At 37.0% G+C, this 21,181-nt stretch overlaps 1 protein-coding gene across 1 annotated transcript in view; it reads left to right on the top strand.

Moving 5' to 3' along the window:
- Positions 1-5,656: 5,656 nt before the first annotated feature.
- LOC137404350 (chromodomain-helicase-DNA-binding protein 4-like) overlaps positions 5,657-21,181 on the top strand; it is a 37,056-nt gene continuing 21,531 nt past the window's right edge. The window contains exons 1-14 of the mRNA XM_068090546.1: positions 5,657-5,803; positions 7,370-7,476; positions 7,966-8,034; positions 10,909-11,161; positions 11,315-11,439; positions 12,059-12,271; positions 14,814-14,957; positions 15,175-15,351; positions 15,688-15,804; positions 16,117-16,197; positions 17,518-17,723; positions 18,111-18,242; positions 19,752-19,857; positions 20,256-20,347. Of these exons, the coding sequence (XP_067946647.1) occupies positions 5,734-5,803; positions 7,370-7,476; positions 7,966-8,034; positions 10,909-11,161; positions 11,315-11,439; positions 12,059-12,271; positions 14,814-14,957; positions 15,175-15,351; positions 15,688-15,804; positions 16,117-16,197; positions 17,518-17,723; positions 18,111-18,242; positions 19,752-19,857; positions 20,256-20,347 (1,892 nt within the window). The 5' untranslated portion in view covers positions 5,657-5,733. The remainder of the gene's footprint in view (positions 5,804-7,369; positions 7,477-7,965; positions 8,035-10,908; positions 11,162-11,314; positions 11,440-12,058; positions 12,272-14,813; positions 14,958-15,174; positions 15,352-15,687; positions 15,805-16,116; positions 16,198-17,517; positions 17,724-18,110; positions 18,243-19,751; positions 19,858-20,255; positions 20,348-21,181) is intronic.

Genomic DNA, 21,181 nt, shown 5'->3' with positions numbered 1-21,181 from the left:
CACTACTTCCAATGCTCTGAAAGAACTTTATTCATGAAGGATGAGAGACTTGCATGGCGCTCTATCGATTATGCAATACAGGGCAGGCTTGAGTGCCGGCTCATGTATTTAATCAATTTGCTTTGGCTTATTGAAATTGCATTCACCTCACACACATACACGTAGAGCAAGTAGTAATATACATTGTATACATATGAGATTCGGAGTCAGACTATCCAAAACTAAAAACAACTTTTCATTATCAGTTTACCATGCTCACTCTCGCTTGTCCACTAGTCACTACTTGCAGAGTCCATCTCTGCTTTCGAAATGCAGCAGACACTCCTGCAGAGTAAATATAACCATAATGTTTATGTTATAGGAATTTTAATTTATCCGAAGTGTAAAATACATTTAAATTACCTAATCCATTTCAAAATCTTCCCAAACTCACCTCTTTGGCCCTAAAAACTAAATTCAATTTCTTAATTAATGACCAAACAGTAACTATAGTATTATTGTTTTGTATCAACAACTTTTTTCTTATCACTTACACTTGGTTTAGGCCTTTAGGGTCTATGATTATGGTAACTTTATGTCAAGTTAAGTGGATTGGACACTTTCAATGTCAATTTAAATCAACTTTCTTCACTTTTTATCGTCATAGCAAGGTCTATGCTGCAAAGAAAAAAGAACTAAAATATTGTATATAGCTAAAATAAAGTAATAAAAGATCTATATAATAGATGCCCCACATGCCTTGCCCTATTTGTCAACTTCTCTCCCAATGGTGGCAAGAAAGCAAGTGATCCTTATACCGCTAACAATGGAACTCTCATTGTTCAGATTGAACTTGTGAACTCCCATCAACTGCCTCTTCACATTATATTAACTTTTTTTCGCATTACGATTCAAAAACTTTAGATAAATTCTTGAGTCTTTACGCTCAGTAAATAGAGGTTCTCAGTGAATAGCGGTTTACGTTATAGAAATGTCTACTGCATTGGTATAAAAATCTAGTACACTGTTAATGGTACAACAGGAAGTGTAACTGTTTATAGACTTGTTTCAACTGATACAGTAACAACTACGGCAGCAGAAACTAATAGCAATAATCTTAACCCTCTTCCAATTATTGCCTTCACATCACCACCCTCCATCTATGCCTCTATCCATCTTAAAAACATCAAAAACCAAGAAACTTGCTAGACTAGATCCTCATCACTAACTACTGCTACTAGCTACTAGCTACTAACTACTGCACTCCCGTACAAGACATCCAGCTCACAAATCTAACCAACTCAACATCGAACCAACCATCATCACACATTAATCAGTAAACGAAATTTTCAACATCTTATCACGTAGTTGCGCAAGTTGTTGCTTACTAAAACACCTCAAGTAGGTACCCCTAGTATCTTGAGAAAACAGCTGCCAGATTAGTGACAGACAAAGCAAAATACCTTTCACAATATCAGAGAGCATACAAGAGGGGCAGTTGCTAAATCAAAGTTATCTGCAACCAGTGGTAGATAGTCGAGCAACCAGTGGTAGTGGTCGAGCTTGTCTATATGTCGATTTGTCTATATGCAAGCTTGTCGAGCTTGTCTATATGACAGCTGCAGTTGTCATATAGACAAGCTCAACCTAAGTTTGCAAGAGCAATGTCCCCAAGAACAACAGGCACTGGCAGTGTGAGACTTCATATCGCGTCACCTGAAAATATATATTCTTGCTTTAGTGCAAGGTGCACCTGTTGCTCGACCTTGAATGTTACAGCCTCGGTCAAACCATATGGGCACATACCCTCATCTTAACGATTCTCGGCATGCCTCAGTCTAACCATCAAAAGCTTTGGTACTCTTGGAATTCCTACTCTCCGGTTCTATTTGTCGTCACCAGGGAAGCAGAAGTGGTCAGCTTTAAGACCAAGAGAGGTTGTAATACTTCGTGTGAACAGAAATTTCCACAAAATTTTTAAGCTGGGAAAGTTTCTAAAATTACCAACTAAGGTTAGACAACTTCTGTAACAGCAAATTATTTGCGAAAAGTCCTATTCGTTCAATGTAATACAAATGCATCAAATTTGGTCATATAGCCATTGCAATCAAACTGCTGTTAAGTTCAAACGATTGATAATCAGTTTACAATGATTTTACTAAAGATTTACAAAGTTATTAGGTAACTGTGATAAACACTTGCCTATTGAAGCCATTTATATAAAGCACTGGCAAAACCGAAATAAGTTTTTCAATCGCTATGGGTGCTATTACACGTGCATAATGGTAAATATAACTAACTTTATATGATTTATAAATATGTTAAAAAACGACATAAGTTTGAGTTAGTTTGAAGCAGTAACTTATGTAATCTATATAGGTATATAAATGTGAGTGTCTGTCGATCGTAACCCCGATAAAAATAGCGATAAAACTTTAGGAACGAAAAAACTATTTGCTGAAACTTGCTTACCCTCCTCCTTTTGCTCACTTGGTAGTTTACAAAAGAAAACACAAAAGATTTTCGTAAAGTGGAACAACCGCGATTACCAATGTAAGTTCGGTTTAAACAAACTGTCACCGCTGAAGTTTCCTTCTTTGCTGGTGTCAAAATCAAGATGCCAAGCTAGGAACAGATGAACATAATAACAGAAGAGTATGGTAGTCACCCCTCATTAATACAAGGCTGAAACCCTTTATGGAGAAAATGGAATATTTTTGACTTGAAACCTTATTGACACAGACAATAAGAATTGCTGTTGACAACACAATTTTTATGCTGAAAAACATGGTGCAATCGATAAAACTGCCTACAAAGAGCATGGAGTATTTAGTCATATTTAGTTATGGGCATAATTGCACCAAATCACTAGAAGGTGTTTGTGGTGCAATTACCAACATGGCACTTGCCTATTTGCAGACACCACCATGCTTGTTTAGAAGACCAAAAGAGAATGCGATGTGCGAATTAGAGCCAGATTTACAAGTGAATGGCACAGCACATATTTGGACTTTGCCTTTGCTCCAGCCTCTGTGAACACAGTCTTGATTACTGCAGAGACTGCCAAGTAAGAGCCACCTTACTAACACACCAAGAACTCCTTGTGAGGTTCCTGCCAGAGCTGCTCAATATTACTTTGACGACTATGATAAAGAATGTACTTCATGAGGTGATGGCACAATGATACCCAATGTCATGATGCAGGCTGTAGCTACACGCCTAACCACATCCAAAGTGCAATGGGTTTGAGACAATTACGCAGTATGCTCTCAAAGCATGGCAGTCACACTGAAATGGTAAGCCCACGGACACCCTACAATCAGAGCCCATAAATTACTGCGAAACCCAAACATAACTGCAAAGACTGGCCAAGTTCTGTGCAGTACTTACTTTGCAATCAGTTTTCGTCAGACTTGTACAATGTTTCAGCCATGCCTCAAAACAATTACGCTGAACATCTCCGAGTGAATGCGATAATCGGTAGTTAAACACACAGAGAATGTTGAGGCCTACTTTTGAATGCAAATGATTCAAATCATACAAGTGTGGTGTGAACTGCGAGCCGAGATACCAGTGCAAATAAACAATAGTATCTATAAATGTAATGTAGATGAAATCTTAAAAACAGAACTGACATATTCACCTTGCCAAACATTCTTTTGTACCGTTCTATCACTAGAGTAAGGTCACATCTATTATAGAGTGCAATGTTCTATCACTAGAGTATGGTCACATCTATTATAGAATGCGGTGTTCTATCACTAGAGTAAGGTCACATCTATTATAGAGTGCAATGTTCTATCATTAGAGTAAGGTCACATCCATTATATAATGCAATGTTCTATCACTAGAGTAAGGTCACATCTATTATAGAGTGCAATGTTCTATCACTAGAGTATGGTCACATCTCTTATAGAATGCAGTGTTCTATCACTAGAGTAAGGTCACATCTATTATAGAGTGCAATGTTCTATCATTAGAGTAAGGTCACATCCATTATATAATGCAATGTTCTATCACTAGAGTAAGGTCACATCTATTATAGAGTGCTATGTTCTATCACTAGAGTATGGTCACATCCATTATAGAGTGCAATGTTCTATCCCTAGATTATGGTCACATATATTATAGAGTGTAATGCTCTACCACTAAAGTTATGACGTGTTGATTAATTACGCTGACATCCAAGACATACTGCAAGTCTGCAAGATTACATACAGATTTATAATTGACACTTGAGAGAAAGTATGTAGTCACAATTGAAAGATTTGCCAGCACAATTTTGAGGAGTTGGCGTAAGTGCAAGGAAAGGGAAGGAAGGCAAGACAACTACCAAATTGAAAGCTAAACCAAACAGGGCTTATAAGATAACAGAAGATGAGTAAAAGTATCGATGATCGAAATGCTTGCGGACAGGTCAGCTCTCACAAATTTATGTAAAAACTAGCGCCATAACCCGAGTCTTCGCATATTGCTACCTAAGATCGAAGGCCTCATGCGTGAAGAAATCTTCTGGAACGGTGCCTTAAAACCTGCATATATACTGGCTTTGTCTGATAGATTACGCTATATCGCGATCAATTTATTCTGTTTTGAGTTATGGATACAATTTGCTAGGAAATACTTAAAACAATCATAATAATTTGTTATGTGCTATGCTCAACCCTGACTATTCATGTCATACTGCCTCCTACATAATGACGTATTTGTCACATAGATAGCAGCTATGTCTCCAATGTACTTGATTTAAGTACATCAGAGACATAACCGCTATATGTGGTATTGTCTGTAATGTTACACACCTGGGTTTGTAATGTTTAGTGTTGACCCTGATTTTGCTAAATAGTCGATAGCATATGTGCGTAACATATAGCATATGTGCGTAGCATATAGCATATGTGCGTAGCATATAGCACATAGCTGGTTAAGTTCACCTCCTGACTCTCCTTGAATGAATAAAGGGCCTATATGTAGTATTGTTTGTAATGTTACACACCTGGGTTACCATATAGCCAGTTAAGCTAACCCCCAGACTTTTCTTGAATGAATAAAGGGCCAGTGGTAGGCCAGCGTCGACTGCCGGAATAGTGCGCATCGTTCAAACTAGGCATATATAGGGTGACGGCCAGTGATAGCACAAGTAATTCTCAAGTATCAATTTTTTGCTTGCTAAAAACCTACAGAAACGACAACTACAGCATGTTTGAAACACTTTTGGAAGCAGTTTATATATTTCATAATTCAGCAAAACTATGCTAAAATATTTTTGTGACAATAAATTATTGAAGATCTACCTATATCTCTACTCTGAGAGTTCATTGTTGGGTGAAATTAGCAGAGCTATAGAAGAATCTTTGCCAACATTTATAAATGTGTGTCTTCTGGCAATACCCAGCATTAAATTGAATTGCAATAGAGAGGTATAGCAGTGCATAGTGTCCACAAGGGTCACAGCAAAACAATTAAAGCACAGTATGAATTGTCTTTGATCAATTGTCAATCATGTTAGATAAACCATTTCAATCCTGGAATACATGTATTACACATGGATAACCTTAATATAAGCATGACCAAAGATTGTACATGTTGCCAATGACACATGAATTATCTTTGGCACAATGACGTGTAAAGCAATTAACATTACGCATGCGTATATAGAGAGTCTTTGTTGAAGAAAGCGACTGTTCGAATGTGTAATTTGCTCGCTGTTGCAAGTAGCAGATTTTAATATTCTTAGGGCAGCCGCTGTAGCTAATGGCTTCAGTTGAAAAAGATCGTGATGAAATACATTCTGATTTGGAACCGGCTGAAGACGAAGAAGCAGGTATGATCAGCCTTACAGTTTGTTATTGAAATTTCTGGAAGCCGTCGATGATATAGCAGGTTTTTTGTTCAGCACACGTGACATCTTAGCGCGGCATTTGCCTTTTGCCCGTTTTTCATCGCACAACACTAATTAATGGAAATATTCAGTCAAAGATTGAAGATTATCAAAATGGTGCGTTGGTATCATTCTGTAAGCAGATTCATGTCGAACATGAATCGGTTCTCACGAAAACGAGGAATTGTTAATTTGTGGTATTATTCGTCGCTATTAAACTTATCAATAACAGAATGTTTATGGTAACGATTCAGGTAAGTGAAAATCAAGATGCAATACAAATGAAGTAGATCATAATTAATTCAGCTCGTGGTAAAGCAGCACTAGTTCAAAACTACCAATATTTAATATTGCAAAACTCGGTGCGAGTCATGTTCGGTTGTGTCTGTCGTCGCCAACTCTTATCGTGTGATTAGAGAAATCTGCAACCATACGAGATTGTGTCATGTTTAAAAAACATATTTTAATCCTGCTTGCTATATTTCGTAGTGGACAGAGAGGTGGTCGGCCATAACCTCTCTGCAGCTCCGCATCCGGAAAGACAGTTAGCCGATGTTGGTTGTAAGTTGCATGTTATGTGTTGTAACAATGTGGCTAGTCGGTAGCTGTAGTTGAAGCATGCAGGGCTGTTTCATTCCTTTATACTAAGATTATTATAATGATTGCATCAATGATCAGTCTGAAATAACCGTGTCTATGGCAGACTTCCCTATGATTTTGCAGTGAACTTTTTTGACGGACCAAAGCAAACTTATCTACTATAAAGCAACTTAAGATTTCACATTGACACTTGCTACTGCAATAGGAATAGATAGTGCAATTCTTGGGAATTGTCCTATGTGTTTCACTTTTCAAAAACCATCGTCACGACCTGCGGTTCGAGAAGTTAATGAAAATGGTAATATTCAACAGAATAGAAACTAGTCATTTATGTTAGGTCTATATTGCTGGTGTGCGTTCAGCCCTACTTCTACTACCGAGCCCTTGCAGAGGTTTACATTTACACCCATACATTTTACAACTTTTGCATGGGGTGTTGGCCATCAGAAATCTTTTAAATAAAAGAGTTCTTCTTAGTCTTGATCCGTTATTAAGGACTGGTAGGAACTAGGTGCTCCCTAAAAAACTCAAGTTTCATAGTATCTACAATATATTGTTGTAGTTGGTCCTATAATTTCTGATAGCTTGTGAACATGACAATATACATTAAATATATCCAAATCATGATTACTCGTAAGCAGTTTCATGTAGCTTGAATTTTTTTGTGTCAAAAACTTTTTAAATTGTTTGTAGATTCTCTATTGGTTTACTTAGTGTAGAGATTGTTTCCAACTGACTGTTTTGCCATCCCACCATAACAACCTCTCAGCTATTTTTAGGATGCTGTATAGCCTAAGGTTTCCTTATATGATTGATAAGGGAATAGGCGTTTTGATCAGTTGGATAAAAGTGTAGTTTTTTATTCTGTATTAGCAAAGTAGGTGAGCTGATAAAATATTTTGTATTTAGATGTAGATGAAGCTCCCGCCGCAAAGAAAAGTCGCAAGCGTAGATCTGTTGCATCAGAGAAGAAAAAAGCGAAGAAAAAACGGCGAACTGCTGAAATTGCAGAAGCTGTAAGTTTTCTAGGTTAATTATTTTCTGTTAATATGCACAAGTGGCTGATTGTCGTAGCAATTGGTTTAACCATGTCTTCTATAATAGTCCATCACCATACCAATGATAACAGAAAAAAGTTGTTAGTTTGCTTCACTGCCTTTATGTTGACGGCATGAGGTTATCTTTTTTGTGAATTAGAACTTTCATCTTAAACAATTCAAGTGATGCTGTTTTGTAATTTTTGTATATTTACATAGTTGTTACTATATTAGTTCAATCTCTTATCAGTATAGTCAACCATTTGTGATTCAAGCAAAAATCTCAGTCTATCTTTCTTAGGAATATAGCTCTCCATTTTTTAATAACATTCAAATCTTGCAGATTTTGCAAATGTATGCTATAACCGTGACATTTTGTATAAGCTAGGAATGTAGCAAACCAATATTGCACTCACATGTCAAATTATAGCCTAATGGTTGCTTGATATACAATTGCTTGTTAAACAGGAAGTGTCTCAGGAAGACAGTGAATATGAGATCACCATTCCAAAGGAACGCAACAAGAAGACTTCAAAGGTGGACTGTACGAATATTGTTTTATCACAGAAAAGCTGTGAAAGTTTCATTACGGGATGCTTGCGATTGCGTGAGACCAGCAGTTGTGTTTGGCGTTCATGATAATCATGAGAAACTCGATTGCATCTGTACATCACGCCAGTGTTTTCTCACAAAAAATCATTGCTAAAATAAGGTCTGTCACCACAGAACCAAAAGTATTGTAAAATAATGATGGGTTACACTCAGTAGCATTTCCTGAGACCCGCACCTCTTCATCCTTTCGCTTCCTATTTAAAAACGCCAGTTTAACTGTCAAAAGTTGTTTTAAAACTAGCAAGATTTTAAAACGAGCTAAAGTGCTCAAAATGCCAATCTGAGAACATTGAGGGAGGACTTGACTTTTAAAATTATTTTTGTAATTATTTGGTGACAGTGGGACCGAATAATTTGCTGACAGTGAGACAGAAAAAAGTTGTTAGTTTGCTTCACTGCCTTTATGTTGACGGCGTGAGGTTATCATTTTTGTGAATTAGAACATTCATCTTAAACAATTCAAGTGACAGCAAAGGAGTGACACAGAAGATAGCTGCTACTTGTTCAGCTTCCTATGAGACTCGATAAAAACATGTCAAATTGTTATAAATATACCGATAAAGATCAAATTAGAAACAGTACTGGTATTTGTGATGGAATTATGAGTCAGTTTGTACACTGCTAGCTCAACAGTTCTCAAGCAGTTCAAGACTCCCATCCAGTTTTTGTCTCTAGAAAGTTGCAGTCTATTGGCCAATCATATGAGTCTTAATTAATCAGAAAAGGCACTTTCTATAACATGTTTGATATTTGCAGCTGGTGGTCTCAGGCAGTCAGGTCAAAGTGTATAGTTTAGCAGCAAACTGAGAATGAAACTTTTTGTAACCTTTAAAATTATTTATAAAGTTACTTACAATTTATTGTAAGTTATTTAGATACATTGAAAGTTAAAGAGTGAATTAAAATTTGTTCCTTTCGATTATAACGAAAAATAAATCCCCAGCTTTCCAAAGTATAATATTTGTACGGTTCTCAAGTAGGCTGAAACCAGTCAATGCATAAATAAAATATATCTTTACTTAGCATCCTCGGATTTCATATGTAAAACTTTGTCATGCCAAGTTGTAAGTAGGCACTACAATTTTGAAATTTTCTCCAAGTCTATAAAGAGCAAAATTAGGCCTTTTCACAGCCTCAAGTATAATAAAATAATTTTTAGGAAAGGAGATCTACCAGTATAAATCAATTAAAATCGCGTACACCCCATGAACTAAATAAAATCGAAACATTACCCATTGCAATGGTGAATCATCATGAGTTAGATTTAGAGGTGGAACGAGACACGAGACGTCTCGAGTATCGACCTGTCTCGTATCGGTCTCGACTTAACTATTGCCAAACTCGAGACAGGAAATAGAACTAAAGCGCCTGCGCACAGTTGTTAAAACATGGCTTCTTGCGGTAGCAACAACTCCATATATTGTAATGGATTGCGGGCAACTGCCTTTCAAGTTATACCTGGTCCGTTACTACCTGTTGCTATTGATTATGTTGGCCACTGAGTCTAATCATGTAGTCCGGACAACGGCCCTGTTAATATATTTTAGTTCGGTTCTGTGTCCTTAAAACAGATACCGGGTCGTATCTAATTACTTTTCGGATAATCCAATTTAATAAATAAGACTTTTGCGGGTAAAATATCTGTATTTTATCGTATCGTGTCTAAACAACAACTGCCCTTCATAAAATTCGGGCCTCTTTACAAATATACTACCAATCGCATGTAAAACTTGCCCGGACACGGAGAAACGAACGAAAGGCCGTGTCGACCATAGTCCGTGTTCGGTTAACAATGACGTTTTGTTCGCTCAATATAAGAATATACATGTGCATGTATACAGTAATTAATATAATTTCATGAGTACAATTTAAATATAATTCACATACTACAGTTAATACACAAACAAAATTTAACATTAATGAAACGATAAGAATGAAAGTGTTATCGTGTGTTATTTTAGTTGCGGTATTTCTTTGTAGACCGACGGCTATCGGTTTCATTACACATTACATTAAAAAGTAAGACCTATTCAATAGATGATAAAAATATACATTTACAAAGCAATATGTTTATAATAATTATGATCAATCAAGCTCAAAATTCTTAGAATATATAACTTCGGTATTTTAGAGCTGTTTGTGTCAATTTGTGTCAATGTGACCCTTTTGTTTACAAAAACTACATGCGTATCACTATTAAAATGTTGTATTTAAATCGTTTACACCAGGTGAAAATTCAATCTAATAATAGTTTTATTAATTTTATATATACCAAGTAGCTAGTACTTGTGTAGTGAAATCATCACCAAATGCTCATTATTTTACTGTCTCGTGTCTCGAGTCTCGAATTTTTACAAGACAGTGTCTCGAGTCTCGTCTCGAACTTAAAAAACCTGTCTCGTTCCACCTCTATCATGAGTCACCATATTATTTTTTTATGAGTCTGTGTAGTAGTTTTCTCGAGTAAAATATTGGTTCTAAGGTGCTAATCGAATCACGGGAACTGATAATTCATAAATCTAATGTTCTCAGAGATCCTAAAATAATAGATGATATTTTCTATACATTTTTATTGCTACTGTAAAGTCGATACTATTGCAACATTTTGGGTAGTGTCATAAAGCCTATATTTTTTCTGCATACCTAACACATTTGTCAGCAGTGTGCCATTACCTACAGATGTAAAATAATCATAATCTTTCCAAATATTTATTGCAAATTGTCGAAAGTAGGCTCTCTCTTCAGCGTGATGTCTTATTTGACGAAGTCATCATACATCTCTCATGTGGTTTTTCTTAGGTGATAAAGACATCAGCTGAACTTTGTGCTGAGTGGCAGTTTGAGGACGTTGAGTTGGAATATGACGAAGATGACTTCGCGAATCTTGTTTCCTTCAAGCTTTTTTGTGACAACATCAAACCTCTTGTTGTGGCCGATTCGTCTACGAAGCTCTCATCAGGAAAGCTGAACAAGCTACTGCAGGCCAAGTACAGAGAATTTGTCATGCAGGTGCCTCCTATGGAAAGGAGCAACTATGATACCACAGGAGTCGGTATGTACAGTCATTGGAAATGGTGCTCAAATACTTCTTGATTGATAGGTCTGTGCGGGTAGTTGCATAGTTGGCGTGAATTTTGCTTGTATAGAATATCACCGGTTTTTACCTAAATAAAGATACAAGTTTATAACTTTCTATGATATATAGAATGGCCTGGAGAGGATGACGATGAAGTAGAGGATGCTGAAGTTTCCACAAAAGGAAAAAAGAAAGGTCGAATTGCACCTCTCAAGATTAAGATTGGTAGAAAAAGGAAACAGAGGGATACGGATGTAAGCAGTTCTTCAGTCATGTATCTGTCCTTTCCTTCTATCAGGCATGGCTATACATGGCTGATAAAGTTCTCATTGGAGTTGGTTTATTAACAAGAGCATAACCCTAACCGGCCGCAGTAGGTCAGGGGTTTCTCAAGCTACCAATCCACAAAAACATTCTGTGGAGAAATATCCCATCTGAACTGGTTTGAAGGAAGTATGAGCTTGCAGAGAATTGTTGAGATTTAGTTAGACCATGTTAGGTCATCAATTAGATATATTAACATAAAGTCATGGCGAGGGTTGTTAATACTGTTGCCTACAGCCTTATCCAAGTTATTGCACTAGTTTCAACACGAAATACACATTACAAGTTGGGCTTGTTTTATCATTGAACGCTGAATGGCATGTGAGAGCTACAACTCGTAATGCTGACACACGTTGCCGGGTTGCTTCTGCTCACCAGCTCAGTGGATTAACTGGAAACTCATTTAGTCTTTGCGTAATCTGTGAAGGTGAATGGGTGTACATCTGCTGCGTTGCTTCCCCCGTATAGATTCAGTAAACATCTTACTACTCAACAGGTTTTTCTTTGTTACGATTGTCATGGAATTGTTCTCTCATGGTGTGCTTCTAGAATGAAGACTATAACACTAGTGATGAAGAGTTTGAGCGACAACTGGTTGAGGCATCAGCAGCAACTGACAGCCCTTCTGAAACTGGCTCAGTGCGGGGCAAGGCTAAGACTAAGGTGGGCCGGGGTCAAGGCCGAATTCCAAAAAAGAAAAACAACAGGCAGCTGAAAAAAACACAAAAGTTTCCAGCAGACCCCGACGCAGATGGCTATGAGGTAAGACACCATCTTGATTTGCCCATTAGCTATGTTGTAGGTCCTGTGTTAACTATTAACCCTTTTCCCTCGGGAAATGATATAAACGTCGTTTATCAGTTCCATGAGGAAATGACATAAGCGTCATTTTTGATAGAAGTTTATTAAGCCGTCGCCTAGTAACAATAACAAAGCATATGAACGCTGTTGAGCTTGAAGTATTGTTGTTAAGATATTTATACATAAGTCACTGTATGAAACAGTTACATGTATCTGAAGGGCATTTCCATCTTCTATAAACCAAACAAATTCGAAATCGCTATTCCATGGCAAAAATGAAAAACCTGTCAGCAAGGAATTGGGCTTTTAGAAACGAAAGAATAAAACTTTTATTTGATTCTGCGGTGGTCAGTGATCGTTTTACTGATCAATACCATAATAGTCCACATGATAGTAGCGATGTCAGCTCTGAGAACATTAAATATACAGAGAAGGGTCATGCTTATGGTAGCTTGGGCAATAATATTGCCATATCTACTGTACTTGTGCTGGTGATGTGGATACCAGAAAAGTGTCTTATAATAGTAACTCCAATACAGACGGTTCCCAACCTACGAACGAGTTACGTTCCGAACGATTGTTCATACGGTGAATTTGTTCATATGTTGCTTCAGTGCTATATTTTCTATTATAATTTATGTTTAAGGCCTATATAAGTATATTGAAGGTTTATATAAGTATGTTTAAGGCTTATATAAGTATATTGAAGGTTTATATAAGTATGTTTAAGGCTTATATAAGTATATTGAAGGTTTATATAAGTATGTTTAAGGCTTATATAAGTGACCTTTATTGGTTTGTACTAAAAAAATATTTAATAAAATGGAGAGAATACTGTGGTGGACGCCGGGCCATGACACTGCATTTCTTATTTATTGTATGTGTTGTCCTTTTTTATTATATCGTTGTTATAATCGATATACTATCACTTATCGTTGTTGTCTTTTTTTGTATGTGTTGTCCTTTTATTATATCGTTGTTTCACTCGTTACGCTATTGTTATATCTGATATCCCGTCATAACACTATCACTTATCGTCACTTATATTGTTGTCATACCAATGCGCTAGCGGTCCTATTTATTCACCTTGTTAGTCGGTGTTCTTACCGTTTGCCGTTAGCCGGAACGGTTGGTATTATTGTGTATAAAGGAGCGCACTCATTTAGTTGAGCAGAGCAGATAGCCATACGCTCCTCGGCTAGTGAAATTTCCTTCGCTAATAAAAAGCTGAATGAAACTACACCGCACTCTCTTCTCTTTATTTATTAGTCTAGATCGTGCCAAATAAAGGCCGGCAAATTCCTTTACAATACGTACAGTAAAAATAAAAAAGTTCTTTGCGAACTGGAGATACGTTCACGCACTTATGCACTGCAACGAACTGGGCAGAGGAAGGCGAATGTTGGGTGGTGCTTCTGAGTAGTGCCTCTTTCTGTCGCTATTACGTCGGTAATACCCTCGGTATTAGCGGCTGATATACGCGCAGACCTGTTCGTATGTACCCTTGTTCGTAACTCGAATGTTCGTAAGTAGGGAACCGTCTGTACAATTAAAACACGTACTAATAGCTTTATTTAATACACCGGTTACTACTACTGGGAATCAGAAAATAAAGCATATATAATCACACACAGGATTTTAATGGTTAAAAAATGTTACATATGTGATGATAAGCCTTCACCACTCGACAATTTTTTCTCTCACCGGCTGATACTCCACCTCTAGAGTATTTTGGTTACTTCTTCCTTACTACTGAGCAAGGTGGAAGTAATTTTTAGAAGCTTATAGTAGCAGAATTTAATAAGTATTACAGAGTATACACACGCAAAGATATGAGTTCTGCAACCACAGTCCAAACTGCATTTATGGGGAAGTGCTACAGTGGAGCGATTAAGGGCAATTATTGACTGAGTCTGAACAAGGGTTTGTGAAAAGCTCCAAACAAAGTAACTTTGGTAGAAAGCATGACATCCAAAACCATTCAGTAAATATCAGCTCAAGCCATGTATGTTCATAGAATACTGACTTTATTGAATTGTCAACAAAAACGACTTTCAGACGTTTTTCATAGACTTTTACCCAGCGAAAGGGTTAATGCACACTGGAACCTGTTCTCCTTTTTGTGAGAATATTTAGACACAAGCTTGTACATAATTTGCTGTAGTTATTACAAATACTAGTGAATGTATTAGAACTGCTATTTTCATTCTTGTAAGATTGCGCGTAAATATTGCATGGGAAGTAAATCACTACTGATATGAGCATCTTCCTTGATTACTCTCAACTGCAGACTAATGTTATACGCAGGTGTAACTCACCCAGTTAGTTTGCTATGGTCGTCTTTTCTAATGGTTTCACAATTGGCTGCCTAATGCTCTGTACCATTTTACCTTTTTTATTTATCATACACAGCTATAATAGTTACCTAAATGTTTGCATCTACTTAGTTTGGGTGTATAATGATTGTATCGGCCTACCAATGATAAGGACGTGCTGTTTCTAGACTGATCACCAAGACTACTGCGAGGTTTGTCAGCAGGGCGGGGAGATAATGCTGTGTGATACCTGTCCACGCGCTTACCATCTTGTTTGCCTGGAGCCACCGCTTGAAGAGGCCCCAGAGGGTAAATGGAGTTGTCCTCACTGTGTGAGTAGCTGAGCACCTTTGTGTAACCTCTTTTAATCTTTTTATTATAACTCTTCAGGTCATGACTTTTTAAAGTGTGTTTTTTGTTGTTATTATTATGTTATTTATTATATTATTTGTTATTTCAAATATGTTCAAGTTTCACGGTTTGTATTTCTCACTTAATTGTATTGCTGCCTGTACACAAGCAAACTGTGTGACTGCGTTGTGCTTGCAGGAGACGGAAGGTATACAGGAACAAGAAGAAGATGACCATGCTGAGTTCTGTAGGGTGTGCAAGGATGGAGGAGAACTGCTGTGCTGCGATCAATGCACCTCTGCCTATCATATCAAATGCCTCAATCCACCTTTACCAGAGATTCCTGATGGAGAGTGGCATTGTCCTCGATGCTCTGTGAGTAATTCGTACTTGGTAGAATCTTTGCATTATTCATACCTTGTTGTGTAATAAAGCTTGAAGATTAGAAACTGATGGTGCTGCTCATTGCCAACTACTACCAGCGTTGTATGGAACTTAGATCTTGCTGAGATATTCAGCTGTAAATACAAAATGTTCTGTTTTCCTTTTTTGCTAAATACCTGGATGTACCTCGTTTACAGTAGGGAGTATGAAAGTCATTTGAATTTTCTCACATCGGTGAAGCTGCAAAATTGCTTGGTTTGTTGGCCAAAGGTCAAGTAAAAAGCTCAAAAGATACACCCGTTTCTATAGACTGTTAACTGTTTATAGGCTGAAGCATTGAAAGGTAAGGTGCAGAAGATATTAACATGGCGATGGAGAGTGCCTCCCACCATGGAAGATGCTAAGGATGAGCTAGATCACACCCACAGCCCTTCGAAGAAAGAGGTAGGAAAACAGCTTTAATCAATAATTTTACAATTGCTAATCCTCATCAGTGTAAGCTAGAGTCTGAGTTTATAGTCGTATTGAGAGACATTGGATGCTTTGCAAAATAAATTGTTAGTGAAAATCTCCGTCTTGTCTTCTAGCTGTAGACAGCAAGAAGAACAAGAAATTTTCATGCGTATTCAATGTTTTGTTCCTACAATTCCAACTTCTCTCTATCTCTCTGTCTACTCACTACTAGTTCACTCTAGTATATGCTCATCATCATCATATGTCAATCTTGCACGGAAGATGAGCTCATACATTCTCTAGTTACAGAACAAGGAGAGAGAGTTCTATATTAAATGGGAAGGGATGTCATACTGGCATTGCTCTTGGATTGAGGAAATCAGGGTAAGTGTCTTTCTTGCCTTTAATAAGACCCGTCACAGCATTGTGTCTACTGATTTATTAAGTGATTCTGTATACTGCCCTTCCACCGTAACTATAGTTGCCTTTTTATCTTGTTTTCCTAGATTATCTTTGTGTATTTTAGTAAGGAGGTAATAGAATACAAATGAACTGTAGATACAGTCCTTTGTAGATACAAACCTCCAAAATTACTAAGGCTTTCGCAGTTAACGCTGATGCTCAGAGACTGGTCTTAGTGTCTACATGAAAGCATACACATTCCTACTTTTAGAAGGCCAATATTAAACTTGGAAATGTGTGTGAAAGCAAGCTTGGTTATAAGCGGGACAGCTGCGTTTTATCTAAGACAGTCATACCTCAACATATGAGCTTAATGCATTCTGGTACTGAGCTTGTATTTCGATTTACTCACTTCTCAAGGCACTATTTTCTACATAAACTAATAATACGTTGTCATACTATGAAAAAAACACAAAATATGATATTACGGTGAAAAAATGTGTTTTTAATTGTTGCAATTCATTACCTACGCTAACAAAGTAACAAATATCTACTTAATTATTGAAATTTGCTATAAAATATAACATCACTATGTACACTACTGTAAGTTTTTACCTGCGAGACAGACGTAGTAGCTAACAACGGCCTGAGAGACTTGACAGCAACATATTCGGTACACTAAACTTTTATGACGCTACGTAACAGAAACTTTGAATTTAACAGAAATGAAGCTTACTGAACACACATCTAAAGTTAAGTGTTAATCGTTTACTCAACTTACTTTAATTTTGCCGTCGTAATTTTTTATTATATAGTTCCATTTTGGCGCTTTTGGCCTTGCGTTCACTGTAACATTCAGCAGACCTTTTAAAAACTTTTTGTTCAAACTGATTCGAGTAGAAAGCCTGAGCGATGCTGTTCTCAAAAGCGGCCTCTCACTCAATTGGCCATATAGTGACCATCGAGAACCAGCTCGTATGTTTGTATCTCAAAGATTACTTGCATTTCAAGGAAGAAATGTGTTCAAATCACTGCTCATATCTCGATTTTCTCGTATGTTAGGGCACTCATATGTCGAGATATGACTGTATTTATTCATATTTGGTGCCTAGGTGAGGTTGTAGCTTACTGACCAAGAAAGTTCGAAGCCAAAGAATTTAGTTTTGTTGCACTGGTTTTCACCATTTATAGAATAGGAAGAGGTGCCATCTTTGTATCTTTGCTTTTCAAGTTCTGTTCATGATACATATGCAGGTAAATTGCATGGCTTTGTGTGTGGAATATATGGAAACTGCTGTCTAGGTTGAGGTCTACCACCCAGCCAAGATCCGGAACTATATAAACAAGAACGATATGGATGAGCCACCGCCCCTTGAAGATGGCTCATCTTATGGCCAGAAGAACAGACATAAGAACAGACAGAATGACCCTCACAATCTCGAAGAGCGATTCTATAGGTACGGCGTGAAGCCCGAGTGGTTGCAGGTGCATAGGATAATCAATCACAGGTGAGTTTTAAGTGTTTCTCGTTGCGGCACTGTTTCTTAGTCCAGTCAAATCTTGGTATTGAGAGCTACCCTGCCCCTTCGACATTCGCTTTGGTGAAACCGTTTCCTCTTGAAGTAAATACTCGTTTAAAAATAAATTGTATACATTTAATTTTATTCATTCAATCTCTTATAAGGATAACTACTTCGGATAATTACCTAAAGTGTGTAGTATGTAATAGACTAAATTACACTAAAACTAACTACATGAGTAACATTATGGTCGGCATAGAGGCTCTTTAGTGTCATATAGTTTTGGTGATTCGAAATAATGAAGAGTAGGAAGAGGAGGTTATTGGAGCTTATTTTACACCTCTGGAGCCTTTCAGTGTGACTGTAATATTGTAGAACTACGAGGGATGGCACTACATGGTACCTTACCAAGTGGAAGGATTTGGGCTATGATGCCGCCACTTGGGAAACCGATGAGTCAGACATAGCTGATTTTCAAACAGAAATAGACAAATATTTAGCTAACAGGTCAGTAGAGAACCTTTTTCACGATCAATTCAGTCATGAGTTGGTCAAGGACCTTTGCTAAAGATTTATCTCCCCACAGTTTTCTCATTTAGTTACAGAATATGCACATGTGTGCAGGTTATAACGACAAGTGAGACTGGACTTGTGTCATAAATATGATTTCAGTAGCTAAGGAGTGGGCTTGAAAACAAATGCCATATATTCTACGTATGTACATTCTTTATTATTTTGAAGTTGACTGAGCAGTTGGTTTAGAATGCTTGTAAAGACTTTCTTGAGCTGGTCAAATAGGATGGTCAGTAGTATAGGCCCGTTATAGCCAGTTTCTCTTTTTCAGCAGTAGTTATCTTCTAGCGCACTATATTATTGGAAATGTTAAATGCTAAACATGTTAGTGAACACACTTAATCGTGGTTCTAACCACAACAGTGAGATCAAGTTAAAACTATAGGCAAGCTGCGTATCATTTGGTAGTTCTAAAGTTTTTAAGTTAAATTGTTTTATCATACAAGTCTGCTCAGATGTTGGGTAACAATTAAGTTTAGCTCGGCTGATGGCTACATATTTCTCATTTCCCACCAAGTGTTTGACTTTATGCACTAGCTAACATTCACAAATGAGATTGCCAAATGACATTGAAGGAGGGGGGTGGGTGCTGGAATTTAAGGACTGCTAGAAGCTAGGTTATAGGTAATAATATTTCTGTGTTGCTTGTTTATTTTAAAAAAAAGTAACAATTTTATAACTAGGTGAATAGGTTTTTCATGAGTTATTTAATCTTGTTTTACAACTTTACTTTGGTAAAATATTAAAATCAAGTTTGTCATTTAAGAAAAGCTTTTAATGAAGTTAGGTGTATGATATTGTGAAAAGCCTAAATCAGGTCTCATGTATAGATGAATAACAAGGCTCATTGGGAAATGCTGATATGCAGATAGCAAATATGTGCTAATCAATTGAATTACCTTAGGACCAGAAGCTTTAAGAGAACAAGTTTTGTGTGGAAAGGTCGTTGTTACCATGTGATTGGCAGCCGCTTAGAAGTGTTAAGTCTGGTTGACATTGGTGTTCATGCATACAAGACATGATACAGACGGAAATGTTTGGCTGAGGCAAACATTTCTATTTATATCATACATATTTGTTGTGTTATCGTTGGCCAATTATATCAAAATCTCACTATGTAACTGCGTATTTCAAGCTACTGATTAGAATGAAATTTTGTTTGTGTTGTTTAGGGATTTTTTAGAAATCATTTTTCGTAGAACTGTTTGCGTGGTCACATCCCTTTAAGAAAACAAGTTTCATTGTAGCAAATATGAGTTAACAAACACCTGATGCGAAATCAAGTCTTTGTGTTAATCCGCTCTGCAATTTAGAGGGAGACGTAAAAGGTTTAACATAAGGATAAGGTGCAAGAGTGTTGTGGCGAGTATTTGGCGTTCAGTCGAACTTGTTCTGATTATTTGTTCAAAAGTATGAGTATCCGTGTTAAGTTGCTTTCACTAGGGAAGTGATGCTGGGAGAGCAAAAAGAACTGGAAAAAGCCAAGGGAAAGAAAGGGAAGGGAAGCAAAAACAAGAGCAAGCGATTCCCAGACAAACCAACTGCGGATGTAAGCAGGAACTCAGTCTGTCTTCTTCATAACACCTAAGTAGTACCATAGTACCATAAGATTCTCATATAGACTGTGTTGAAGGTTCGAGGAGGTATTGATCTGTTGGAAAAATATGAAGATTGTGTATCTAAAATACGCATTGTGACACGCAAGCTAGGCTTTTATTAGCTGTTACGGAGTCAAGACAGTTTATGTTTGCTGAATGATTACAGTGATTAGTTCTGATTGGTCAGCAGCTCTCAATAACTAGTAAATAGTAGACTAGCCTTCATGTCTACTTCAATTAACTAGTAAAGAGTAGACAAGCCTTCATGTCTACTGTATTCATGCCATGCTCTTTGTTTGTCTGTAATTCTCAGTGTCATTGCTGACTTGTTTCTGGCCAATGCTTCTAGTGCCGCAGGAAATATGAGAAGCAGCCAGACTACATAGATTCAACAGGTGGAACACTCCATCCATATCAGCTTGAGGGTATCAACTGGCTCAGGTGGGCTCATCTCTCTACATTCTTTGCATATCCCTATCTTATTACATATATACCTATCTCATGCACTACATATATACAGTGCCGTCAGAAATTATGAGACCACCTCACATTTTAAGAGACAAGGTGGTAGCAATGATTTACTGACTTAGTTTTACAAAAAACTATCATAAACCATATACCATTAGATGCGGAATTTTCTACTGATTAATATGAAGCAAATTTCCATCACATAACAATCCATACTTATTTTTTATCTCAATCGAAAGGCATATGCAACTGATAGAATAAAAAAATGAAAAGATATTTTCGTTTTTTTTATTCATTTTATTATTTTATTCATTTTTTATTTTTTTATGCCAAACTATTTGACTTTGTGAGATTACAGAATGCACAACACATAGTGATGACATCACGTTTTACCACTAACAAGCTATGTGGTCGGACACTGAAGAGATAACTTGATGACACTAATTCTATCACCAATGCTGTAAAAAAAAACAATGAAAGACTCCTGATTTACTTGACTAGAACAAGGAGAAATTTCTGCATCTAATGATGTACAATATGTGGCAAATGAATGAATGAATTAATATGGTGCCAGTAGAGGTGCAAAGTTGAACAAAGGCGAGAATTATTGGGTGGTCTCATAATTTCTGACAGCACTGTACCTATCTTATGCACTACATATATACCTATCTTATGCACTACATATATACCCATCTTATGCACTACATATATACCTATCTTATGCACTACATATATACCTATCTTATGCACTACATATATACCTATCTTATGCACTACATATATACCTATCTTATGCACTACATATAT

The sequence above is a fragment of the Watersipora subatra genome, chromosome 9, assembly GCF_963576615.1.
Source record: "Watersipora subatra chromosome 9, tzWatSuba1.1, whole genome shotgun sequence".
NCBI lineage: Eukaryota > Metazoa > Bryozoa > Gymnolaemata > Cheilostomatida > Watersiporidae > Watersipora > Watersipora subatra.
This window is presented reverse-complemented; position numbering and strand designations above follow the sequence as displayed.